Source organism: Dermacentor variabilis, chromosome 5 (genome assembly GCF_050947875.1).
Source record: "Dermacentor variabilis isolate Ectoservices chromosome 5, ASM5094787v1, whole genome shotgun sequence".
Lineage (NCBI taxonomy): Eukaryota > Metazoa > Arthropoda > Arachnida > Ixodida > Ixodidae > Dermacentor > Dermacentor variabilis.
In genome coordinates this window covers 54,140,737-54,165,052 of record NC_134572.1, presented here as the reverse complement: position 1 = coordinate 54,165,052, position 24,316 = coordinate 54,140,737, and the positions used below count along the sequence as shown (strand labels likewise).

The 24,316-nt window shown below is 44.3% G+C and overlaps 1 protein-coding gene across 1 annotated transcript in view; it reads left to right on the top strand.

Annotated features, from left to right (window-relative positions):
- LOC142582614 (uncharacterized) overlaps positions 1-24,316 on the top strand; it is a 99,284-nt gene that overhangs the window by 62,358 nt on the left and 12,610 nt on the right. Inside the window, exon 2 of the mRNA XM_075692513.1 lies at positions 20,238-20,603. Within this exon, the coding sequence (XP_075548628.1) occupies positions 20,238-20,603 (366 nt within the window). The remainder of the gene's footprint in view (positions 1-20,237; positions 20,604-24,316) is intronic.

Genomic DNA, 24,316 nt, shown 5'->3' with positions numbered 1-24,316 from the left:
GCCAAGTTAACGGCAAGGTCACCAACACGCAGACTACTAATTCTCGCTACGAAACCAAGGCGGAATTGCAGCATGGCGAAATTTCATTAACTTCCGACATGACATGAGTCCGCAGTTGATGAGGCTTTAGGTCTAAAAAGCGATCATTAGTCTTGCGACAAAAGCGAGAAAAGCCGTCATCGAGCGGAGTTTGAAGATGTCATTGCCCAGTTCAAAGCGACCTCGTGTCGAGTTATAGTATGTTTAAAAATGCGGCCCTAATAACACACCTACAAAAAAGAAGAAAAATGACTTGACTCGTTTTCTTACTGAATATGGCGTCACTTCCGTTTCATTTTTTCTTCCACCGGAAGTGTCCCGTCCTCACATAGATGGCGCTAAGCCCCATAAACATCTGATGAACTGCCATTGCCGGAACGCATGAGCTTCTATGGAAGCTTCGCTACCACGTGTACACTTAGCATGGATATAACAAGGTAAATATACGTGGTAGCGAAGCTTCCATAGGAGCCCATACGTTCAAAACATGGCGGTCCATCGGCGGTTCATGGGGCTTAGCGCCATCTGTATGTGGTGGGAACACTTCCGGCGGAAGAAAAAATAATGTGACGCCATGTCCGTTAAAAGCAGAAGTGACGTCCTGTTGTTTTCGAAGGTGCGAAATTTGTTTTGTTGGCCTGCTTTTGGAGCTTCAAATGCCCCGCCATTCAAATGCCCCGCCATTCGACTTGATGGGCGTTTCGAGCTTTCAGCGCGGAAAGCGATGCAGGAAAAAGCCAGCCGTACGGTTGTTGAAATCGCACCCCTGCAAAGAACATACTTTCTTTGGAGGCCGACGAAAGCTTTAGGTGTAGAGCGCTGATCCTATCGTCGGACGCCAAGCCCGTCGGCTGGCGCAGTCGCACGAAAACTACACAATTATCTGGTGGTCGTAACTCACTACTTTTGACTGAACAGATTAAGAAGCGATGAAGCTACCCGCGTCACCAAATTCAGACAAACTTCGACAAGCAAGAAAGCACAAACTGTGAGGGGGGCGTATTTCAACAGGTGAACTTTACGAGTGCGCCTTTCTGCCCATTTCAAGACGTGCATTGCATTGGGAGTGATAGTGGCGTCAACGCCCCCTCTAACGATGGGCGCTGAAAATAAATGCATTTATTATTAACAATAAAATGGAATAAACTTGCATTTTCTTAATTCGGCACGATTATATAAAATTGACCAGGAATTTTATTTTCGTTGCGTGAATCTAACTGCGTCTCGCTTGAATTAAAGAAAACGCTTTTTTTTCTTTCCCAATGTTTGTTCCCTCCAAACATAGTCGCGCTCCAATCGCTGCTCCCATAAACCCCCTTGCTGATGTCGGTGACAATCTGTACTGTACCACTATTCGCCCGAAGCTTCGCGACCCATTTGCATCGACCTTGGATATAACCCGGCTGCACTGTTGCGCTGGTTACGCTACGGCAGCGCATAGCGTCAATGCGCTGCCAGTGTGCTAAGCGGCGGGCTTTGGCGTGGCCAGCGCGGGAATGGAACATGTCGTATTGGTCATATCTCACACCGGAGCCGTTAGACCGGAGCGCATTGCACGCTATCTATGGATATCTTGGCTGGCCGTCGGACTATCTGGCTGGCGTGCTTTTCGGGCACACCGAGGAGAGTGTGCAGAATTAGCGCATTCGCCAGAGTAAAAGTGTTCGCTCGCCGCTCATTCGAGCGCATGCGCTGCGGTAACAGCTGAGTGCCGCACTACTGCGGGCCAAGTTCAATGCTCCCGATTATACAGGGGCCGAAACATCGACGATCCTGGCGTCGTCAGCATAACGTATCCGACTTCGCCGGCTGCTGTCTGGCATTGGAAACGCCGGACTATATCCGCGCTCTAGGAATGCGAATTTATCGGAGTGGACAGCCAATTTTCGTGTATGAATACCTTGGTAGACGAACCTTGTAGTAAAAACAAACGAAGCAGCTTAGGATGTGACTGTGTCGAAGCTTGCTGAAGAGTACTTATTTGTACAGCTTTATAATTGTACATATTTTTATTCTTCTTAACTTTAATCTTGTGCCTATAAATTACGCCGTGCAGGGTATTCGCAAATGAATGAAAAGGAGCTATGCGAACCTAATTTTCATGGGTTATGTAGCGGTTAAATAAGTTCACTGAAAGTTTAATCCTCGAAAGCGCGTTATAGGCACAAATTTATGGACAGATACGTTGCATTTGTATTTTATTTGCTTCTGTCAATGCCACCTTCAGATTCAACATTAAAAAATAAACCAGCACAGACCCGGCTATTCCCATTACTTAAGATAAGAGTGCGGCTATTGACTAGGAAATTGAAAATGGGCGCCTGTTTAAAGTTTGCCGTGATAAGGGCATGTGTAAACAGTATGAGAGAGCAAAATGTACTGTCATTAATCGGGCTTGCCATCGCCTCCATGTCTGCTTGTATGCGTTCGAAATAAGAGCAAAAAGAGCATGACGTGCAACGCAAGTATTTAACATGAACTGGGTTTGCGTTGCACGACCAAATCAGTGCCGGCACACTTCGAGAGAAGCGAGACGCGATAAGACATGTTTCGAAAAAAAAAAAAAGAAAGCTAAGCCTGTCGGCTGGACGGTGCGGCTCGATATATAGATCTTCCTTTTTATTTGTTCTTGGCGCGTGCAATGTGCATGCTTGTACAGGAGACCGCCTTACTTGCGCTGTCAGCGTCCAAACCTCGCGCACTGTGAGAGCTGAAAAACGTTGAATTGCCGAACAGTTTGTAATAGCAGCCTCTGAAAAGCTGTGGAATATTATGATTCTTGCATATACTACCATACAAACTGAACATCCGAATATTAGGCTGCGTGCCGGAACTGTAGAAATATTAGTTCTTTTTCTTTTATTCTTTTTTCTCTTCGATACCGCAGCACGTAAAAATAGCGCTGACTGTACATTGGGGGATGCTTGGGACATGAACTGCAATTTTTAGAGCGTTGCGTCTGATTCTTGGCACAAAATTGAATGAACAATAATAATAGTTATTGGCAGGCGGCGAGTAATGAGAAGGCGTTTGCACATCTCATAAATTCACAGCGCCTACCAGGGTTATCTGTTGTTTCGTCTAGAAAGTACTGAAGTTCGTGGTAATCATTATACTTAAGCGTCCTCATTCCAGAGGCAGTTCACCAAATTATTATTGTTACTAATATTATTGCAAACGTATATAAACCACCCGAAGAGAGCAAGAGCCGAGCCAAAGAAAAAAAGAAGAAGGAAAAGAACAGGAATAACTAAAACGAAGGTGCAGCGCGGCTGATCATACCCTAGGTTTATGCAATTAAACAGAATACGAAGAATGGTGTGACGTACTCCATACAATAGTCAGCAGCATGCATTTGGTCGCGTCGTCTTAGAGTGCATCGGTATATATTTAAACTCTGGCTAAAGTTAGCTGGGACACCCTGTGTAAAGACAACATTCTAAAAAAATACAGATGCCTTTTAATAGGTAGCTGTAAGATAAAACAAAGCGTTTTACCGCATCCTTCTAAAAGTTTAAGTGCATCTACAAGTGCTACTTTATAGCAAGAGCTATCCACAAACATTAAAACCGAAGGAATTGTCAACATAACTAAATAACCTCAGGGCTAAATCACTGGGGTTACGATGCAGAGTCTTATCAATGCCTCAAGGATATGTATCTAACCGACAGAAAGTGGCGCATTAGAACACATGCAGAATGGGCATTTCTGTGTAACAAGCAGATAAAATGTCAAACCTAAATAAATGAACAAAAATAATCCTCCTGGCCATCAGTCTCACTCAGGCACCAGTCTTGGCTTTCATACAAAGTTCTGCCTACACGAATTAATATTCATTGTTTATTTTAGCACAAACACACTGATAGCGCGATCGAGTTACATCCAATACCTCCCCCTCCCCCTAATAACAGTTACGCAAAAAAAAGTAAGACGAAATAAAAAAAATAAGGAGACCGTAAGGCTTGGTATTGTGTACATTCTTTGCTGCTCGCGTACTTGAATCCTTTGGCTACGTTTATAACCTGGTGAAATGAAGCACATTAACGGACCTTATTTCTTTCCAGTTCTCAAAACAAATAAAGGTGCGTGCAACGTTCACCCTTGCAACCGCCTTGGCACCCGCTACCACCGTCACCTCGTGCTTTACGAACCGCAGCGACGCCTCGCGCAATCGAAATCCCGCCTTCTCCACTCAGAGAAGTAAACAATGTGGTAAGCCGTAGCGGCGGGGTCGTGCCATTCCACCTTATATTGAGCCATCTCGCTGTCTCGAGACCCCGAGGCTATCAGTGCAGGCGGTGCTAATCCGAACGCAGGGGCGTAAGGTGGGATTCACGAAAGACGGGGAAGATGTCACAGTGTGCTCCTGAGTGATGATCACGTGGAATGAAATCAGATTCAGGGCTCTCAAACTCTCTCCGAGAGCAAGGAGCGGGGGAGGGGGGGGGGGTCGTTGGGAACCGCCCCCGGGGATTTTCATCGGAAAAGCGCAGGAATAATAAAAAAAAAGAGGGGAATCGGGGCGCTAAGGGGCTCTCAAAACACGTTTTGTTATCTTTTCGCTCGGCCCTCTATTTCCTTTGTGCGACAGCGCAATGCCATCGCGCCCTCAGTTCAAACTTTGCGTTCCTATATAAAAGGTGTCGAGCCGCGACCGTTAACTTGGCAAGAGAAGTCGCGAGTTCGAGACAGTGAACACAAGAGAAGCAAATAGTAAGAATAATTCCATGGAGCTGTGAGGTGAAGAAAAAAAAAAGAAAGTTTCTTTCAGCAACTGTACTTCATTTTTGGTGCTTGAGGTAATACCTCAGCGACGAAAGAGGGCGCTGAACCATGACGACTTGGCCGATGGAATGCTCCACGAGATCTTTGAGGTATAAAAAAAATTGAGATAAAAAAAAGAACACTGTGCGCCAAAGCGGATAATATGTAAATGATTGTGAAAACTTCTCTCCATCGGTGTCTTTTCAGGCGCTTTGCATTGAGCTCAATGACTTCAGCATGAGTATAATAAACTATTAATAAACTTAGCGAAGGAAACAAATATGCGAAAAATGCGCGAATAGTGTCACGAAATATTGGGCTCACTACAACCTGAGATATATGAATACAATACAGTCTAACAGTACATGAATCACAAAGTTTTGTGCATGACTTCAGTACGTACCTGCGTATATAAAGTCAAACATTTTCAATGGCCGAGGCACGGAACACAAGTAATTACTCTGCAAAACTAAGAACGCGAATAACTACTGCACGTAGCGTGAAAAACGCGTTCACAACATAAATCAATTTTGGACACAAAACAACATTTATATCACTCGTTTAGCTCACTAGGATGAACTGAAGTTTAATATTTCCCCAAAATGTTTGTGTCTTCCAAAAAAGCTTTTTCAAAGCGAGCAGTGCTCTTTTGTGGAGTCCAGCAGTTGACCATGGGCCAAGTACATTTTCTGGTGTGAATGGTCTTCTATCTAAAAGCAACAAATTTACTTTCAATGCTCTTCGTGTGTGAATCATATTTTGTGCACTCGAGGAGGAGATGATACACATCTGCTGGATGGGCCAAAAACAATGCGGACTGGAGGCACATCTTATCCTTTATAAAATGTGTCACGTAAATGCAGTACCAAGCCGCATGTCGTGCACTAATGTTTCGAGTTTTTTATTGTCTGTCAGATTTAACGAAAATTATAGGTGAATACATTGGTCTATGAAGTATAATTCCGAGTCCTTAGGTTGCTGATCAAACTAGGTAGTTTTGCTGAGACGACAGGATATCTGTCTCGGAAGCAGACGGCCTTTACTTTGCAAAAGAGGAAGATTGATTTTCTCTGCCTTATTGTGCGCCCGATTCGCAGCAATGTCCTCTGCAGTGTTACCAGGAATATTGCAGTGCCCGGCTATCCACTCAAATGCAATTATGTGATTCATAGCGCTTGCTTCTGTGTATTCTTTGAGCCCTTCATACAATAGCAAAGCATTCAAAGAATATTTCTTATTGCATTGTAGTAAAGTGAGAGCTGCTTCTGAATCGCTAAGAGTAACCAAGTATTAGCGCCTTTTTCACTGATATTATGAAGTACAAAGCACAGAGGACTTCAAACAGTTCTGCCATGGTGGAAGATGTATCTCGGGATAATTTAAATATTTGCTCTAGCGTCAAATATGGAATGACGAATGCTGAAACAGAGGATTTGTATGACACGAACCGTCTGTACACACGTGCATGTACTGCGGATATAACGAGCAAATTTTGAATAGTGCCAGTTGCTGCGCGGCTACATGACTATGTCTCTCTTAGCTACTATTGCCTCGACCGATAATTATATTCTAGAACTTGCTAAATCCACGGAGGGTTGCCAAAATCCACTTTGCATAATTAAAAGCTTGGTAATAATGATGGATGTTGCGGAACAACATCGTGACTTCTGCTGTTGTTCGCTAAGTGCGAGGTTTAATGAATGCTTCTCCTTTTGAGCTAGGATGCGATAAACATGTAGGCATGTTTCAGCCGTTCGTATGACTGAAACTGGTGGGTCAGCAATTACTAGAGAACTCGAGGTAGCTGCATGCATGCGTGGTTGCAGTGCATGTGGGTTCTGATCCCATATTCGGCAGGTTGCCCTTTCCTACACTTTCTTTTCTCTTCCCTTTACTTCAGCATTTCGGTTAAACGTAACAATTGCATTTCCTGGTATTCGAGATGGATCATTCATTCTATGTTTCTTCATTGGCCACGATAACGCACAGGAAGTCGCTGTCTAGATTTTACCTCAAAATAATAGAGCAACGCAGGGTATAGCGGAACCCTGATTAGTTTCGTGGCGTGTGGACCTTGGTGCGGTTTTGGTCTTTGATGACGCCAGAGACCTTTTACTGGAGACATCATCAGGTGGGCGACAAGCGCAGACCATAAGCACCACCTGGAAGCAACGCACTACCAGTCTCGATGCGATTTACAAATAAGCGCGAAAGCTCTTCCTCTTGAGAAGTGCACAGCAAGATGAAGAAAACGAGAGAAACTAATCTGAACAAGAGAAACCAAGAGACGCATAAGGCACTCAAACAGAGCTCAGAATAGTGCGACGTCTTTTATTGAGCCAACATAGATGACTCAGATTGTAGTTGTTACCGAAGACCGCAGCAAATTGGGAGGAAAATTGAGCGTTTTGATTGGCTTTTGTTATTTCCTTCTACAGTGGACCTTAGAGCCCATCTACAAGTTGCCCCCCCCCCCCTTTTTTTTTTCTTTCTTGCTGTAGTTCCTATTTCCTGGTAGCTTCACCGCAACGATGTTCCTTTGTTCTCCTTTTGTGTTGCGCGCTTATCTACCACGCTTTATTTGGCGGGAAAGCTCGTTCGCAAGAAGGATCGGGAGATCAGTTTGGTTGACGAGCGAAAGCCGCTCGAAATGGCCGCGTAACGAGCTCGCGAAGTCAAGGCGGAAGCAGTTGCGTGATCAAGAACTCGGTGCGTTCGCCGGAATCTCATTTGACGAGCCGAGATAGTTGCTATGTAGTTTGCCCTAAACAAGTTTACGACTACAGCTCGCTCGTCTATTCTTTCTGTCTATGCTCTCACCGTCGTTTTTCTCCCTCTTTTCATTTCTTCTTGCCTGCTCATTGTGTTTTCAGATAAGCTGTTTATTTTACAGGTCAATTTCCATGGCGATATTCTACTCCGACTCTTGTACATCGCTCTTGGTCGTAAATGTGGGGGGGGGGGGGGGCCTCTTACGCTTATGAGCAGAAAATAAATATAAAAGAAACATACCAGATTCATTTGCACAGTGACACGTTTCTCGCCTTTAAAAAAATTGGCTCATTATTAACGCAAGCCTTTAATGTAATGCGGTAACTTAAATGACGCACGGTGAACGAAGTAAGATAGGAGGAATGTTTTCGTGTAATTTGCTGCTTTATTAATGACTGCTTTCAACACTTGTACGTTAGCCTGCTATACGAGAAAGAGAAGAAAAAGCCGTTAAAGTCTCTGCCTCGAAGTTTCTGATAACTAAAGGCCCTCGTATGAGAAATGTTCAATCGCAGTGGTATGTTCTTTCTGGAGCAACGAAAATAACACTAAACGACGTGTGATTAAAATCTAACGTCGTTTAGGATTCCTTTCACTGAGTCAGGCAGAAATCAATGGTAGAGATATGGCTTCACCTTCTGAAGGTGTAGCATGTACTTTGTCTGCTCAAAAGAATTATAGTTTTTGTCTGTATTCAGAAGTGAAATGAAGCTGCAGAGACCAAGCTTCTCCACCCACACTTCTTCACAGCTCAGTTTAGCTAATTGAGGTGAGGGAAAAGAGAAGACAAGATACTCTGGTTAGGACATGTTTGTTTAGAACGTTGGTTATTTGATATTAATGCATCCCCCAACGATAGAAGTGAGTGAACGTATCGCAAGTATAACATGCGTGTAGAATATGATAACGACCCTTATTTTGTCAGAGACATTTATGAACACATATAGTACCAATGCGCATCTCAGATTCCTGGTCATTAAGTCCTGGTCTTTAAGCACTCACGCTAACTTAATGCTTCAAAATAATATGCATTGGGTCAGCAGGAGGCTATGTTCACTCTCAGGAGCCTGCAGCAAATGTAGGTATGTGTTGATTTAATGTGCGTTCTGTTCAATTTACAGGCCACACTTTCAATGCAGGAAAGCGGTGATTTAATTATTGTCCCTCCGCATACTGTGTTTAATTTTACGATATATATATATATATATATATATATATATATATATATATCGTAAAATTAAACACAGTATGCGGAGGGACAATAATTAAATCACCGCTTTCCTGCATTGAAAGTGTGGCCTGTTGTTCTTCCACTTCACTGCACTGTGAGAAGTGTTTTATTATAAGAACTTGTCGTGTTTAACGCCCAGAAGCTTACAAGTGGGCTATTAGAGACACCGTATTCGAGGCCTCTGGATTATTTTTACCAGATGAGGTTCTTGACTGCGCACCAAAAGCGTGGTGCACAAGGGTTTTCGCATTTAAATTCCACCAAAATTCGGCCGCTGTGGCTGGGAATAGCACCCACGCCCTTGTGCTAAGCAACGTGGATTGAGTAAGTAGACCAAATGTGAAATGAAAGCAACGACTTCGTATCTAGAGTTGCTATGCAGGATACCCTGAGTTTCTCACTCGCCGGAGTTTTCTCGACGGCAGTCAGTGAAGAAAGATAGCGCGGAATGCGCGAAAGCAGTGGAGAACAAAATGCCGATGTAAAGCAACGAATGCCAACGTGAGTACAGCCTGCACATGCCGCTTCCTTAGCTCAGAACAAGCATTTGGAAACTAATGAGTGCTTGTGGTGGTTCGGTTCCTTTGTTTAGTGTCCCTCTAAGTCATTGCGCTGCCTACGATCATGGATTCTTACTTCAAACACAGAAGAGGAAAGACGTTTGCGCGCCAGCGCATCTTACTGTTAACTTTTCTTCTAAAATTTGTTTTTAATACTTGTTTTTTAAACTTTCAAAACAGTGTATCTCCTTATTCTGTATTTGTAAAACACTTGATCCGCAGGATTGACAGGGCCGACTTACACTTCAAGATCCTTGTCAGTTTTGTATTCTTGCTACCACATGAAAGAATCAAGTGCACCGGCCCGTACACCCCCTCCCTCCCCCCCCCCCCCCCCACTTCCCTCGCTAACACGACTAAGTACTTCGGTTTTTGAACAGTTCGACTTCTATAATCTTACTCTACACACGCACTTGGCAATTTCACGGCCGCATGCTTCCATCTAGCATCCGTGGAATATTTTGGCTCCATGAAGGCAAATTCCGTTGTTGAAAGGCTCGCTCGAAAGACATCTCTTGCTCCACAACTGCTGATATTTTCACCAAAATTTGATAAAGAAGCGGCCACGCTCAACGCGACCGGGGGTGGTGAAGCGAGATGGTGAAGCGAGCTAGCGAAGGGGCGAGATGGTGAAGGGACGGACTTGAGCACCTGTGTAGGCTCGCCTCGTTCCGGTATAGGGAAAATACCACCACTGGCGTCGGCGAAGAGAAATTTCAGGTGAGGTTGTCTATAGCATGGCGAGTTAAAAAGTAGCGTTTTATTTTCAGTTTGCACCAACAAAGTGACAACGAACATTACATCGCAACGAGAACGTCACTTCCATGAACTTTTCAGTGCCAAAAAGATACCTAAAACATTCGGACATCGTCATCGAATATTCTTTTTTATTATTGAAATAAAAGTAAATCAACGGTATTAAGTAACCGCTAATGTTCACGGCTACTTGTTTTCGTTTAATAATAATAATAATAATAATAATAATAATAATAATAATAATAATAATAATAATAATAATAATAATAATAATAATAATAATAATAACGAAATATCCTTCGAAGGTTCAGAACATAGGTTCACAAGATCTAGAGGGGAGGTAGTTATAAGAGCAAATGAAATCCGCATACAATCTTAAGTGCACTCCAACATGCAAGGACACGCTATTATCAGTCTCGACAACTGGTATAAATCGAGTTCCGAACACGTACACGAGGCCGCGATGTGGTCTTAGATGAACAGGCCCACAGGGGATGAACATGTACAGATGACATAATGCATGCACGTAGACACAACAGTCAAAAGCGGGCTTCATCACGCAAGACGCGCTCCTCCCCCCCCCCCCCCCCACTTCAAGGATGCGTATAATAATCAACATAGACAACCGAGCATAAATACCAGCTGCGAAAGCGGGTTTTTGCTGCATAACTCTACAAAATATGGCACCTAGTGCACGTTAAATGCGCCTGATTCTTAAAAAAAGATGTTCAAGTCCGTGAAATAATTGAGGCTGTCATATCTGGCAAAAATAGTTTACATTCAAGGGCTGTGGATGCATGGATACGTCACAAAAGTTACCCTCTATATATGTAGAAAGACGACGCCATGAAGCAGCTGGTCGCTTTAATCTCAAAGGGATGCCTTAAAGTGTCATCATCATCATCATTATCATCATCATCATCATCAGCCTGGTTACGCCCACTGCAGGGCAAAGGCCTCTCCCATACTTCTCCAACAACCCCAGTCATGTACTAATTGCGGCCATGTCGTCCCTGCAAACTTCTTAATCTCATCCGCCCACCTGACTTTCTGCCGCCCCCTGCTACGCTTCCCTTCCCTTGGAATCCAGTCCGTAACCCTTAATGACCATCGGTTATCTTCCCTCCTCATCACATGTCCTGCCCATGCCCCCCCCCCCCCCCCCATTTCTTTTTCTTGATTTCAACTAAGATGTCATTAACTCGCGTTTGTTCCCTCACCCGATCTGCTCTTTTCTTATCCCTTAACGTTACACCCATCATTCTTCTTTCCATAGCTCGTTGCGTCGTCCTCAATTTGAGTAGAATCCTTTTCGTAAGCCTCCAGGTTTCTGCCCCGTAGGTGAGTACTGGTAAGACACAGCTATTATACACTTTTCTCTTGAGGGATAATGGCAACCTGCTGTTCATGATCTGACAATGCCTGCCAAACGCAGCCCCAGCCTATTCTTATTCTTCTGATTATTTCCGTCTCATGATCCGGATCCGCCGTCACTACCTACCCTAAGTAGATGTATTCCCTTACCACTTCCAGTGCCTCGCTACTATTGTAAATTGCTGTTCTCTTCCGAGACAGTTAAACATTACTTTAGTTTTCTGCAGATTAATTTTTAGACCCACTCTTCTGCTTTGCCTCTCCAGGTCAGTGAGGATGCATTGCAATTGGTCCCCTGAGTTACTAAGCAAGGCAATATCATCAGCGAATCGCAAGTTACTAAGGTATTCTCCACTAACTTTTATGCCCAATTCTTCCCAATCCAGGTCTCTGAATACCTCCAGTAAATACGCTGTGAATAGCATAGGAGAGATCGTATCTGCCTGCCTGACACCTTTCTTTATTTGGATTTTGTTGCTTTCTTTATGGAGGACTATACGGTGGCTGTGGAGCCGCTATAGATATCTTTCAGTATTTTTACATACGGCTCTTCTACACCCTGGTTCCGCAATGCCTCCATGACTGCTGAGGTTTCGACAGAATCAAACGCTTTCTCGTAATCAATGAAAGCTATATATAAGGGTTGGTTATATTCCGCACATTTCTCTATCACCTGATTGATAGTGTGAATACGGTCTATTGTTGAGTATCCTTTACGGAATTCTGCCTGGTTCTTTGGTTGACAGACGTCTAAGGTGTTCCTGATTCTATTTGCGATTATCTTAGTATATACTTTGTAGGCAACTGACAGTAAGCTGATGGGTCTATAATTTTTCAAGTCTTTGGCGTGCCCTTTCTTATGGATTAGGATTATGTTAGCGTTCTTCCAAGATTCCGGTACGCTTGAGGTCACGAGGCATTGCGTATAAAGGGTAGCCAGTTTCTCTAGAACAATGTGTCCACCATCCTTCAACAAATCTGCTGTTACCTGATCATGCCCAGCTGCCTTCCCCCTTTGCATATCTCCGAAGGCTTTCTTTACTTCTTCCGGCGTTAACTGTGGGATTTCGAATTCCTCTAGACTATTTTCTCTTCCATTATCGTCGTGGTTGCCACTGGTACTGTATAAATCTCTGTAGAACTCCTCAGCCACTTGAACTATCTCGTCCATATTAGTAATGATATTGCCGGCTTTGTCTCTTAACGCATGCATCTGATTCTTGCCAATTCCTACTTTCTTCTTCACTGCTTTTAGGCTTCCGCCGTTCCTGAGAGCATGTTCAATTCTATACATATTATACTTTCTTATGCCAGCTGTCTTACGCTTGTTGATTAACTTCGAAAGTTCTGCCAGTTCTATTCTAGCTGTAGGGTTAGAAGCTTTCATACATTGGCGTTTCTTGATCAGATCTTTCGTCTCCTGCAATAGTTTACTGGTATCATGCCTAACGGAGTAACCACCGACTTCCATTGCACACTCCTTAATGATGCCCACAAGATTGTCGTTCATTGCTTCAACACTAAGGTCCTCTTCCTGAGTTAAAGCCGAATACCTGTTCTGTAGCTTGTCAGAGTGCCACTAACTAAAACCAACGTGTTGCTTATACCAATTAAAGCGTCACTCACTATGGGGAATCATTTCAGAAAAAGCGCATGTACTGAGCGCAGCAAATCTATGTAGCCCACGCAAACATTTCTGACACAGAACCTAAAAAATAACAACGAACAGGCCACTTTAGTTTAATACTATCCGGAGTTTTAGAGATGTGCCACAGCTTGCGCCTCGGTCTTGTTAAGGCTGCGAACACGGATACGGGCGAACGATTTAAATCCTCTCAAACATGGCTTTCGCCTCTGGAAAGTACGCAGATAATCCCCGGCTCAATGTTCTAAAAGCCTTCCAATTAAGGCAGCCGAGCGATGCAACTTAGGCGGGGAGTTTGCAAGCAAGTTTCAAGCACGAGTCAGAAATGTCTAAGGCCAACTAGGGACTCTAAATTCACTTCACGCTAACCCGTTTGGTAGTCGGTAAGCCTGCAAACGATGAGCACAGCACGGTGAGTTTGAAACGCACCCGCTGGGGAGCTTACTCGATGCGGAAAATCGGCTCCGCGCTACCCGTGTGAACGTAACACCTCTCCATGACTGAAAGCTAGAATCTGACGCTCCAGTGTAAGCCTTCCATGCTACGTTATGCGCCATTTCTGTTTTATGCGAAGCATATTACTAGAGCTCAACCCAGCTCCTCAGGCGCGGCGGTGTCGCCTTCAATACCACGTGACACCGTGACGTCACGACAGAGGAGAAACGGGGCTCCAACTCGCGCCGTCGCTCGCGGCGTCGCGGTGGTATATAATATAGCAGCTGCGCTTTTTAACGCGATAGCGTTAAGGAGCTCGTGTCGCAGCTGCGCTATATTCTAGGTGGCTTTGGCTCAACTCTTGCAAGATGGGCTGGGCGGGAATCGAACCAGGGTCTCCGGAGTGTGAGACGGAGACGCTACCACTGAGCCACGAGTACGATGCTTCGAAGCGGTACAAAAGCGCCTCTAGTGAATGCGGTGTTGCCTTAGAAACGAGCTGTTTCTAAGGCTCAGGCGTGCGTCGCTTGCTCAGGCGCACATTTCGTTGCCGCGCCGAACGCTGCGTTGCTCGACGCTCACCGCGTCCAATGCGGGGCGCGTAGTCGCTGCGCCGTAGCCCATTGTCTTACACCCCTTGGCGGGTCGACGGGAACGCTGTCGCGTTCCACTCTCGAAGGCGAAGCAGAGTAACGCATGAGTTGTTTCTTCTACTAGCCGAACCAAATATAGCCAAGCAACTGCAGTTCACCAGGCTAAACAGTGGTTCAACAACTAAAATAAAGGCTAGTATGCTTCGCATTCTGGGCTTAACCTTAGCTAAGCCACAGCCATTTTGATTTATCTTAAGGGCAAGCCATTGAAACCTAACGTAGTTGCATACATGACTGGTGAACTGTCAATGCTTAGTTGCAGAAGGACATGGCGTTAAAGTTCCTGCACGTATACAAATGGCACGAAGAAGAAGGGACCGCATGCATGCAGTGCTTGTACCGCTACTATTTTAATCCGCGAGGTGAACAACGCGTCTTCTTTTAAGTGAGATAAAGGAAAACGCAAGCTTTAAACGGGATGGAAAGAAAGGCAGACACAGGACAAGTGCTAACCCACAATTAAATTTTATTAGGAGCAGCTTCCTTTCTATTAGCCTATATTAGTCTTTTTAGCAAGTTGGTTGCGTGCACGAAGCTCATACAATGAATTTTCATGCGCTATACGTACATAAATTGAAACATCATGAAATATTATTTTTCTTGTGGTAATGTGCACTATACTTGTTAGGGTGTGTTCTCATGAAAAGTTACATTAGAAAAAAATTACAGAATAACCATATCTGCTTCTGTCGTGGAATTGCGAAGTCCGAAGTTGTAGGTCCGAGTCTATATTTTTTAAAAGTTTATTTATTTATTTATTTATTTATTTATTTATTTATTTATTTATTTATTTATTTATTTATTTATTTATTTATTTATTTATGTTACCCTTATGGTACAGAGTACATTTCAGAGGGGAAGGGCAATTTACCAGGCACGTACCCAGGGGGAGGCCCGGGGGGAGGCGCCCCCCCCTCTGAATTTAAGTGGCGTACGCCTCCCTTCCCCCTCCAGTCCCACACCACCACTCCTCACACGCATTCCTAAAGCGCTGAAAAATCAAGCTATTCGGCAGTAAACGTTATGCTGCCTTTCACAGCGAGAGCTGTACATGACTAGCACACAGTTTTTTTTTCGTCATCCGTCAGCAGAAAAAATGTGGGCCGATCCTGGTGATAGTGCAAAAAGGGTCCAAGCTCAATGGCACATACCCATGTGGGCTCGGGAACCTGTAACACGCCCTTCGAAATTTTCGGGACGGGCCCACGTATGGCGAGTGCTTAACGCCGGCTTCACTTCCGCCGCCGGTCGGCCCGGTATTGCACTATCTTTGGAACGGGCCTACCTATGGGGAGTGCTTAATGTCTACTGTATCTATGCCAGGCCGGGGGTCGGCCCGATATTCACTACCGTCGGCCCGATATTCACTACCGTCAGGCCGACGCGCTGTGGAGGGGAAGCACTTTGGTTTTCCTTTGAGAGCTTTGACTGTCGTCAGCTCTCGCTGCCATTCCATCTTCACATAGTGGAATGGTCGTAAATTTTTTCACTCCTTTAGAAAGGCGGTAGTTATCGGCATCTCCTAGGGTGTGAAGGCCAGTTTTCTCATCGATTCGGTGCCAGCGCGATGAAATCTAGATGAGTTCAGTTGCCACCATCTTTTTATTCAACGATCAAGCGCATCGCTGTTGCTTTGTTAGCTCAACCTTCTTTGTTTAGACTGATGCAGGGACCAGGAAAGGGATTCGGTTCGTAGTCAGCTGGTCTGTATGCTCGTCGAACGAGCTGCGTCCAGAGAAAACGCCAGTTGCGTTAAACTAGTCCTTTTATTTCAATATTTTCTCGAGCGACAGCTCGCCGCTATGCTGGCAGATCCTCGGATGCATATACCCGCGGTATGGGTTAGATAAGGTGAAAAATAAAATAATGCGAAACAGCGTCCATCATCAGACCCTGCAATAAACGTTAAAACCATAAAAAATATTATTGTCACCCGTTGCCTCGTCTGGCTTTTTCGTAATTGTACAGCACTTTTCGTGCGAAATTGGCAACTGGAAAGAAGTGTCGCAAAGAGTTGAGAAATTAAGCGACCTACTAAGGGAGAGGGCGAAGGCAACAGCCAAACAGGAAGGAAAAGCGAAAATTAACAAATTTAACTGTTGTTTGTGAAAATACTTATGGATGATTATCTGTTTATTTGAAAAGGAAGTAGAGAAAACGCCGCCGGAAGTGGATAATAATTCCGTGTGTTTTGAATCACGCTTCTACAGTTATCAGTGGAGCCACCTGACGTAGCCACTTCTCTGCTGTACTAATGTGAGTGTTTTTCTAACCTTCCGCGGTGGGCGCAGTACGTCTAGAACCGCAGCGTCCGGCGCTCTACGTAGTTAGTTGTACGGGGCTGGCGACCACGCATCGTTACGCAACATCCCAAATAGCAACACGGCTCGTTTTTGGCACTTAAATTGGTAGAGCAGTAAACGAGCGATCCAAAAGAACTGTGATTGATTCAGCAGACTTATATATTTCTCTGTAATTTTTCCAGGGCCAATTCAAAAAACGCTACCAGAAATCTTTATTTTTTACTTTCGCTTGTTTACTTGTTCTTGGCAGCATTCTTCCTGCACTTCTATCATGCGCGAGTCCATTTGATGTGGTTCCTTGGTTGCCAAGAAAGGGAGAGGCGTACCTCACAGACGTAGCTGTGAGTTACACCTTATTTCAATTATCTTGTGCGGGTTTACGTGTCTTTGTGGCAAATGGGGGGCATTATTCACAATTGTACTAGTAAAGCTACCTCCCCCCTCCTGATTTGCATAGAAAGAGTTACCTTAGATTGTCCCCCCCCCCCCCCCCGAAGGAAAGATTCTGGGTACGTGCCTGCAATTTACAACAATGAAAATAAACACAAAGCATGTTTCATACAAGACTACACAACAATAGAGGAAATAGGATTTAAAATACTAACAATTATCATAATTGTCTAACAGCTAACTAACAATATATATACTAACAACTTTATCAGACAGTTGATGAACAATAATACTAGGCAGAGAACAAAAAGAGGACACTAAAATCAGTTAATGGAGAAAACACAAAAGCGGTAATTGGGTAATCAGCTTTGCAAGGACATTTGTAAATTGAATAGAATGATTTCGGTGGTGAAAAATGAAGGGTGCTGGTTGAATCCATCGGGAGGGAAGATGACAATATTATAGAAGAAAATATTATAGAACAGACAAATGCGGGTGTGCTTTCGGCGGGCAGCCAGTGGAATGAGATTTAAAGACGTTTTCATTTTTGGTGACGCTAGCCGAACAATGTTAGTTAGTCAAGATAAAACGAGCTGCACGATTCTGCATGTTTTCCAGCTTGAGTGCTAGCGTGACCGGTCCAGAGTCCCATACAGATGAAGCATATTACATTTGTGGTCGCACATAGGTGGTATATAATAATGTTTTTAGTGATGATGGAGTAAGAAAAGAGTTTCTTCGAAAGTAACCCAGTGTCTTGTTTGCTTTTGATGATATATGTTCAGTATACAATTTCCAGGACAGAGTGTTACTTATATGGACGTCGATAAAGCAGTAGGATGTTGCGCTTTCAAGGGAATGTCTGTCAAGATAATAAGTTGGACAAGTTGTATTCAATTGAGAAACCCTCATAGACTTACACTTATTATGTTTAGTTCCATTTTCCAAATATGACACCAATCTAGTATGCTATTAGGATCTCATCAGTTGCTGTTTTTTTGGGAATCAAATAGTTAAGGGCCTAAATACTTATCTGTGAGCAGTTGCCAGAGAGGAACATTACTCTTAAATTTGCAATTTAGGGTGTGCTCAGTGATAGCAAAGCGGAAGCATTTCAGCTTTTCATTTGTACGTCATTAGCGCGTGCCGAAGTTAAATTTCTGCACCCAATCAAGCAATTATGCCTGTCCAGTCCCTACATTATATGGCTCAGACAGCGCTCGCGCCACGGAAGTAGCCACCTTCCTCCAATCCGTTATTTACCATAGTGGTTACCTAAGCTTTAAAAAAGCGCTGAATGAAGCGCAGTTCTCGGAACAGATAGATATTGGATATCTGTCAGCGTGAGCTTGGAGCCTTACCAAAGTGTGCAATGGCAAGACACTGGGACATCCTGAACAAGAAAAAAATCCGCTAAGACAAGTTCCTTAGCTGCAGTAAAAATATTTTCAGCTGCATCACAGCAATGCAATATGGTGTCGACGCGCGTTAATGAAAGCAAGATGTGATGCCCCCTTTCATATTTGAGCTCAATTTTTGATCCAGCTAGCAGAGATGTCGTTGCTCTTTTGACTTGACGATGTTCTTCGGGCAAGTGACCCCCAATCACGGTTTGAAAACTGCTGGGGGGCAGGCGTGGCGTCCATTACTTTTCCACTACCTTGCATTGACTGCATAGCTGGCTTTTAGATAGGGATATATGACTATGGAATATAAAATATGATCGTTGCTTGGAGAAGGAGCCGAGGCTACGAATAAACCTGCAGGGCAGTGGCGCGCTTTCCTGTCTAGCAAGAAGAGCCCTCACAGACACATTCAGGCCGCCTTTATAGCACTCTCTGTGGCACCAAGCACGCCATAATTACCGGACGGCCTTGTGCCCGGAAGCTGTAGTGCGACTGCCTTCCGGAAACCCGGAAGTGCGTAGAAACTCGCGCTGTCATTCTTTCTTCTTGCCTTTATTTGACCCATGGGCCAATCAATCTTCCCAGGGACAGAGATCGCAGAAGACCTACTCAAAGGCTGATTCCCGCAAAAGACTATGGGCGTACGCTATAATGCGAGCACAATGCTTGGACAGAAACAGGAAGGCAGCTTAATGTGGTTGGTTCTTCAAACTCTGACAACGTACTACGCGAAAGAAAGTGGCGCAGAGTTTGGGCTACGCGCACGGCTTGCCTACATGACTCTGCTTGTTTGCTTTGATTTAGCTAACCATCACATAGGCGTTACTTAACGCTGCGACATTTGTATTCCCCGTCGTGGTGCCAGAAATATGCGGAAAAAGCCAGAATTAGGAAACACGGAACGACTTTCAAAGCACTAAGTTCTCTTTGCACGATAGCCTAGCGATGCACGTACTGGTCTCTCGCCATCAACGACACGGGATATCTCAGCTGCCGCAACAATATATTCCACAGGCAACCCTGACATACAGCGACTCTGCCTCCTTCTAGTCAATTTTCTAAGCCCTGTATTTTTGATGGGACAATGATGGGCAATTTTCATAGTATATACTTGCAAAGCTCTTGCCGGGAGTGCAGCGAGCTATGAAGTAGAGGAGGAGCAGCATACGGAGAAAGTAATCTCAGACTGATTATCGACTAGGATGCGGTCTCCGACTGCATAAGAGATACAAGGAATGGCGTGTAATGCGAAAAGTGGGCATAAAGTAATATGAATTTAATTATATGCAGACTCATACGCGCAATGGTGAGTACATGTTGTCCCGTGCCTGAGTCAGAACCTATCGTAAGCTTAAAGTGCAGATGCGGCACGACTCAACCGCCTAATGCACGATGCATCGACTGTAACAAAGTGAACTTGTCCCAGAATTCATTCCGATTTCCATGCAAAACCCAAAGGACCGAAAAAATACATACGACGACTGTTGGCAGCGTGAAGTATCTTGTGTCACACTAGTGGTATCATGAAGACGATGCTCGATGAGCTTTCTGTATGTATTCTGAAAACATGTTCAACGCGAGTGGTGTGTACACCTAGCTTCAAACGAAAGCAATTAAACATAATCCTCACTAAACATAATAGTCAGAAGCTTCACCTTTACTACTGCAAAATTACTCATGTAGTGAGGTACATAATTTTATTCACGTGACTCTCAGAATTGACACAATGTATTTAGAAGAATGTGTGCCAAGTTATTATGCGCAGTTTATTGGCTTATTTCACAGTGCTTCTCGCAGACATTACTTTATTTGTGTTGTTGTCCCTGTCTAGCGTTATTTTTCTTTTGCTAAAAAGCATTGACGCTATGGTTTCTTTGTTTCTTTCTTTCATTCTTTTTAACGATTGCAGGCGTTCGGTGTGTGGCAATCTGGAAGTTATCGGTGCCTCGCTGGGTCCAGAACGGCACCGAGGAGCCCGTGCTGCTGGACTGCGAGTACGTGTACAATGAGCACGATGTTCGTCTCGTGGTCAAGTGGTTCTTCAATGACCTCTTGGAGCCCGTGTACCAATGGATACCTGAGCTGAACTCGCGGCAAACAAGCGGGATTCTCACAGGCCGCCTTGACGACTCGTTCACTGTGGGCGGTCCCCGGGACTCACAGTACCGGGCGCTGCGGATCATCAGGCCCACTACCGAGATGAGTGGTCTATACACATGTGTCGTCTCGTCCTTGGCCGGAATCGACTCGAGGCAGCAGTCTATGATGGTCTATGGTGAGTGCATCTCGGAAAATGCGCCTCTTGAACAGTTGTAGGTGTTTCGAAGTGAAGTTATACCATGCTGGCACCCCCTAACAGATCAGATGGAGAGACGTTGCTGTTGAAGGAAGATATTATTTGTTTCCTTAGGACTACTTTGCTGAATGTAGCTTGTCTCAGACAGTCACATCTAGCTTCAGCGCAGGTGCCACCAAGGAGCTGCAGTGAAGGCGACACTGCCTGCTTCGCATTAGTCGGGGATGTCAAAAAGGACTCGCTTGGTATATCGGAAAGAATAATTTATAAATGAACAAAATCGAAGGGGGTATGAAAAATGTAGCTGGAACCCAGTGGGTCAAGCTGTCTACTCGAAACAGCAGCCAGCGCATGCCTAGCACCCCATGTTGGCTCTCCTCTCGCTTCTTAAGACAAAGCCTTCTTCGCCCATTCCCCGGTGTTTGGCATTGGACATTTGCCCGATCAGCCAAATTGCTACTGTGTCTTGTTTGACTAGTAGACAGCTTGGATCAGTCTGCGACAATTCATGGCCTATCTTTTAGAATGGATGTTCTAATGTGACAGTACGCGTGTGAAACCTTAAATGCATTGAGATATGCGTCGTACCTTTTTGTTGAAGCATCTGTTATCGAAATTCTTCCCTCAAAAGCATCATACGTTGCCTTCGTCCTCATGACGCGGACAGGTAACAGCTACACACGACGAGGCTTCTTTCTTGCACCCACTGCTACAACTGCTACCCCGGTAACTCAAGGAAGCTTCCCGTCATTTAGATTTCATGGTTGCGTTGGATCTGCGTATTACTTATATTGTGCGAGATTGGTCGACTCCATCAAAAGCGAGCGTAGTAACTAAAGAAAGCAATCACATTAAAATGGTGCAGTGAATGATTAACTGGTAAGTGCATCCCGTTGTTGCGCAGTGAAATCATGACGTTCACATCGCTAATGTTTACCCATAAAACAGAAGAGCAGTAAAAAAAAAAGAATCTCCTGCTTTAGGGGGCGGGCTGGAAGGATATCGTAAAATGTGAAGCCCAGAGCAGCTTGTTGAACTTTACAAGCAACAAATACGGTGCCGTATATGCTAGACAACATTCCCATTCGTTAAAGTTTATACACTAAAAAGGCACGTGAGAGAGCCGAAGAAATTTGTCTTCAGAAGAAAACGACTTCATTCGTCGAATTATTTGTTCCGAATGTGCCGTCTAGTCATTATGTTTTGGTCGTGCAGGTCACCAGACCACTTCAGTTCGCCGAAAGCAGGCAGCTTAACTCTTTCCCGCATATTTTACTTGTCCAGCTGTTCAAAAGCAACAGGTAACGACAAAATAAGGCGGGACGTATACGGGCTCTACTTATGGGCACTCGGAGAACAATCCGAAAAGAACCCATTGACATCCTCACTGTGCGATGAGGTGTAATCACAAGGGAATGCTCCCAACACCTTATCATTTGTTTCTGTTGGAAATCCGCTCCCCAACTGATGATCCTCTCTGTCACATAGTATCTTGCCGTCGGAATTCGCCGAGTCACTATTGTTCACGTAATCTTACATATGGATCCTCCCAAAAGACACTGTGGAAAATCCATTGTTGACGTGAGTTTGTCTAGACACGTCCTGCTAGGGCTCGCGCACTGTCTTTTGGCATCCTGTTCGGTTTCCGTCTAATATATATATATATATATATATATATAGCGAGGAAACCGTACCTTGACGGTGAGCATGTCGCCTTATTTTATAACTATGTCTTGGTGGCACAGATCCTATTTCCTGCGCGTTCAGTCAGAACAAATTAAAGGAAAAAATAATGATCTTGTAAAAACAAAGTGAATGCAAAGTAAGGCGCCCTCCCCTTGGCGCGGCAAAAGAAAACGAGCACAACTATTGGAGGGCAGCGTTCCAGTCCATATGTAGAATCCAATCCGTCCCCATAGTCTCGGTTCCAGCTTCTTCCGTTTGAGACACACTGGCGAAAAGCAAGCGAAAAGAGTAAGAACGAAGCACGCGATCTGTAGAAGGTGGCTGAGGTGAAGCGACACGTGAACTTTCTGCAGGAATCAAGCAAGAACTGCAGGGAAGTACGCGCTAGCCAAGTTAAGGAAGAAGCAAGTAAAAATGAGTCTACCGGGTAGTCATTTATACTTTTTATGGAATTTTTAAAGATTGCCTGTGACAGATAGTATAATTTTTGTATTTGAGCTGGGTTATTCGAAGAGAAACCCATGTTCAACTAACTGAGAAAAATTCACATGTAAACTTCTTAATTAATGTCTTTACGGCTCATATTGCAATTTAGGAATTGTAGCCGGTGAGCTTGCAAGACGTATCCACTTGAACTAAAATTCTACGATGACACCAGTTTCGCGCTATTATTTGCCAAAGTGCAGAACGAAATACATGGGCATTCCAATTACTTCTGTGCTTCAATGCATAAAAGAGAGTTCTGATGAAAAGGAAAGTGCAACAGTGCATATTTCTTACGGCAAGTTTGATGGCGCATATCTCAAAACTAGCGTCATTCTCTAAATTAATTCCAAGTGGATACGCCGTGCAAACTCACTCGAACAATTCCTAAATTGCAATATCTAGCGCAAAGTAAATAATTCAAAATATAGTAATTAGTACATTTTTTTAATTAATTGAATATGTGTTTTGATTTCTCGTGCAAGGAATGTCGGCCTCAATGGATTATCCAGCTCAGGAAGTGGAACTATTTGATCTGTAAGAGGCTATTTTTCAATATACCAGAAAACTTTAAAATTACCATCCCGTATAGTAGCACAGAGGTGAGAGGATGTAACTGGGAAAGGAAAAAAAAGAAACTAAAGGTGTAAACTTGTAAACTTTGCCCGAAAATATAATGGGCCGACAGGAAACAAACATAGCCGAACAATGCAAAAGGGGCAAGCAACTTACAAGAACCCTCCGAAAGACGAGAACTTTTTTTAGTAAAATAATGACAATAAGACAAGTGTAGCGTGTTACGCAACGGGCTCGTAGGCATGAAGCAGTAAAAAAGAAAAAAAAAGGAAAAAGGAAGGACATAAAGCTCAGGGAGGAAGTCGGGGAACGAGGCAAGATGGTGCGTTGAAGCGTTGTTTGTGGGCGCAGTCTTCGCGTGGTAATAAAAGCCGGGCGTTCAACGCGAGAGAAAGCTATAGCTTTCCAATGTATACGCGAAATCCAGCGAGCTGCCCTTGTAGAGGCACTGCGGTGCAATTCAAATACGTGGACGCTACAACGTCGCCGTTGCGAAAGAGGAGCCGACCAATTGTTGAAACAGCTGCTCCGTCCATTCTACCACCAAGGCTTTCCGACAAAGAGTGCATTCTTTACTTTTCGTGCTACGTTCTGTCTGTTTCGTGGCTTTCCTTTAGACATCAATAATTCCTTGGCCTGACTTTAACCTAAGCGGCCGCGAGCTTTCGACAGCTGGCAACTCTCACGCTGATATTGAATTCTCTTCGGATGTCTGTTATTGTTTTGTCTTCGGTCTCAATCTATGCAGCGAGGAGCTCGGTTGGGACCCGCCTACGACAGAACTGCGCAAACACGCGAAGGGGCACTTTGAGATGGTTCATATGAACGCGGAGAGTTCGAGCGAAATTAAAACTTTTCTTTTGCATTCGCTACTGCATAGAGCATATCCTACGCTAGTGAGCTTCAATCTTGTTTGCAATTGGCAACGTCCCTCTAGGAACAAGTTC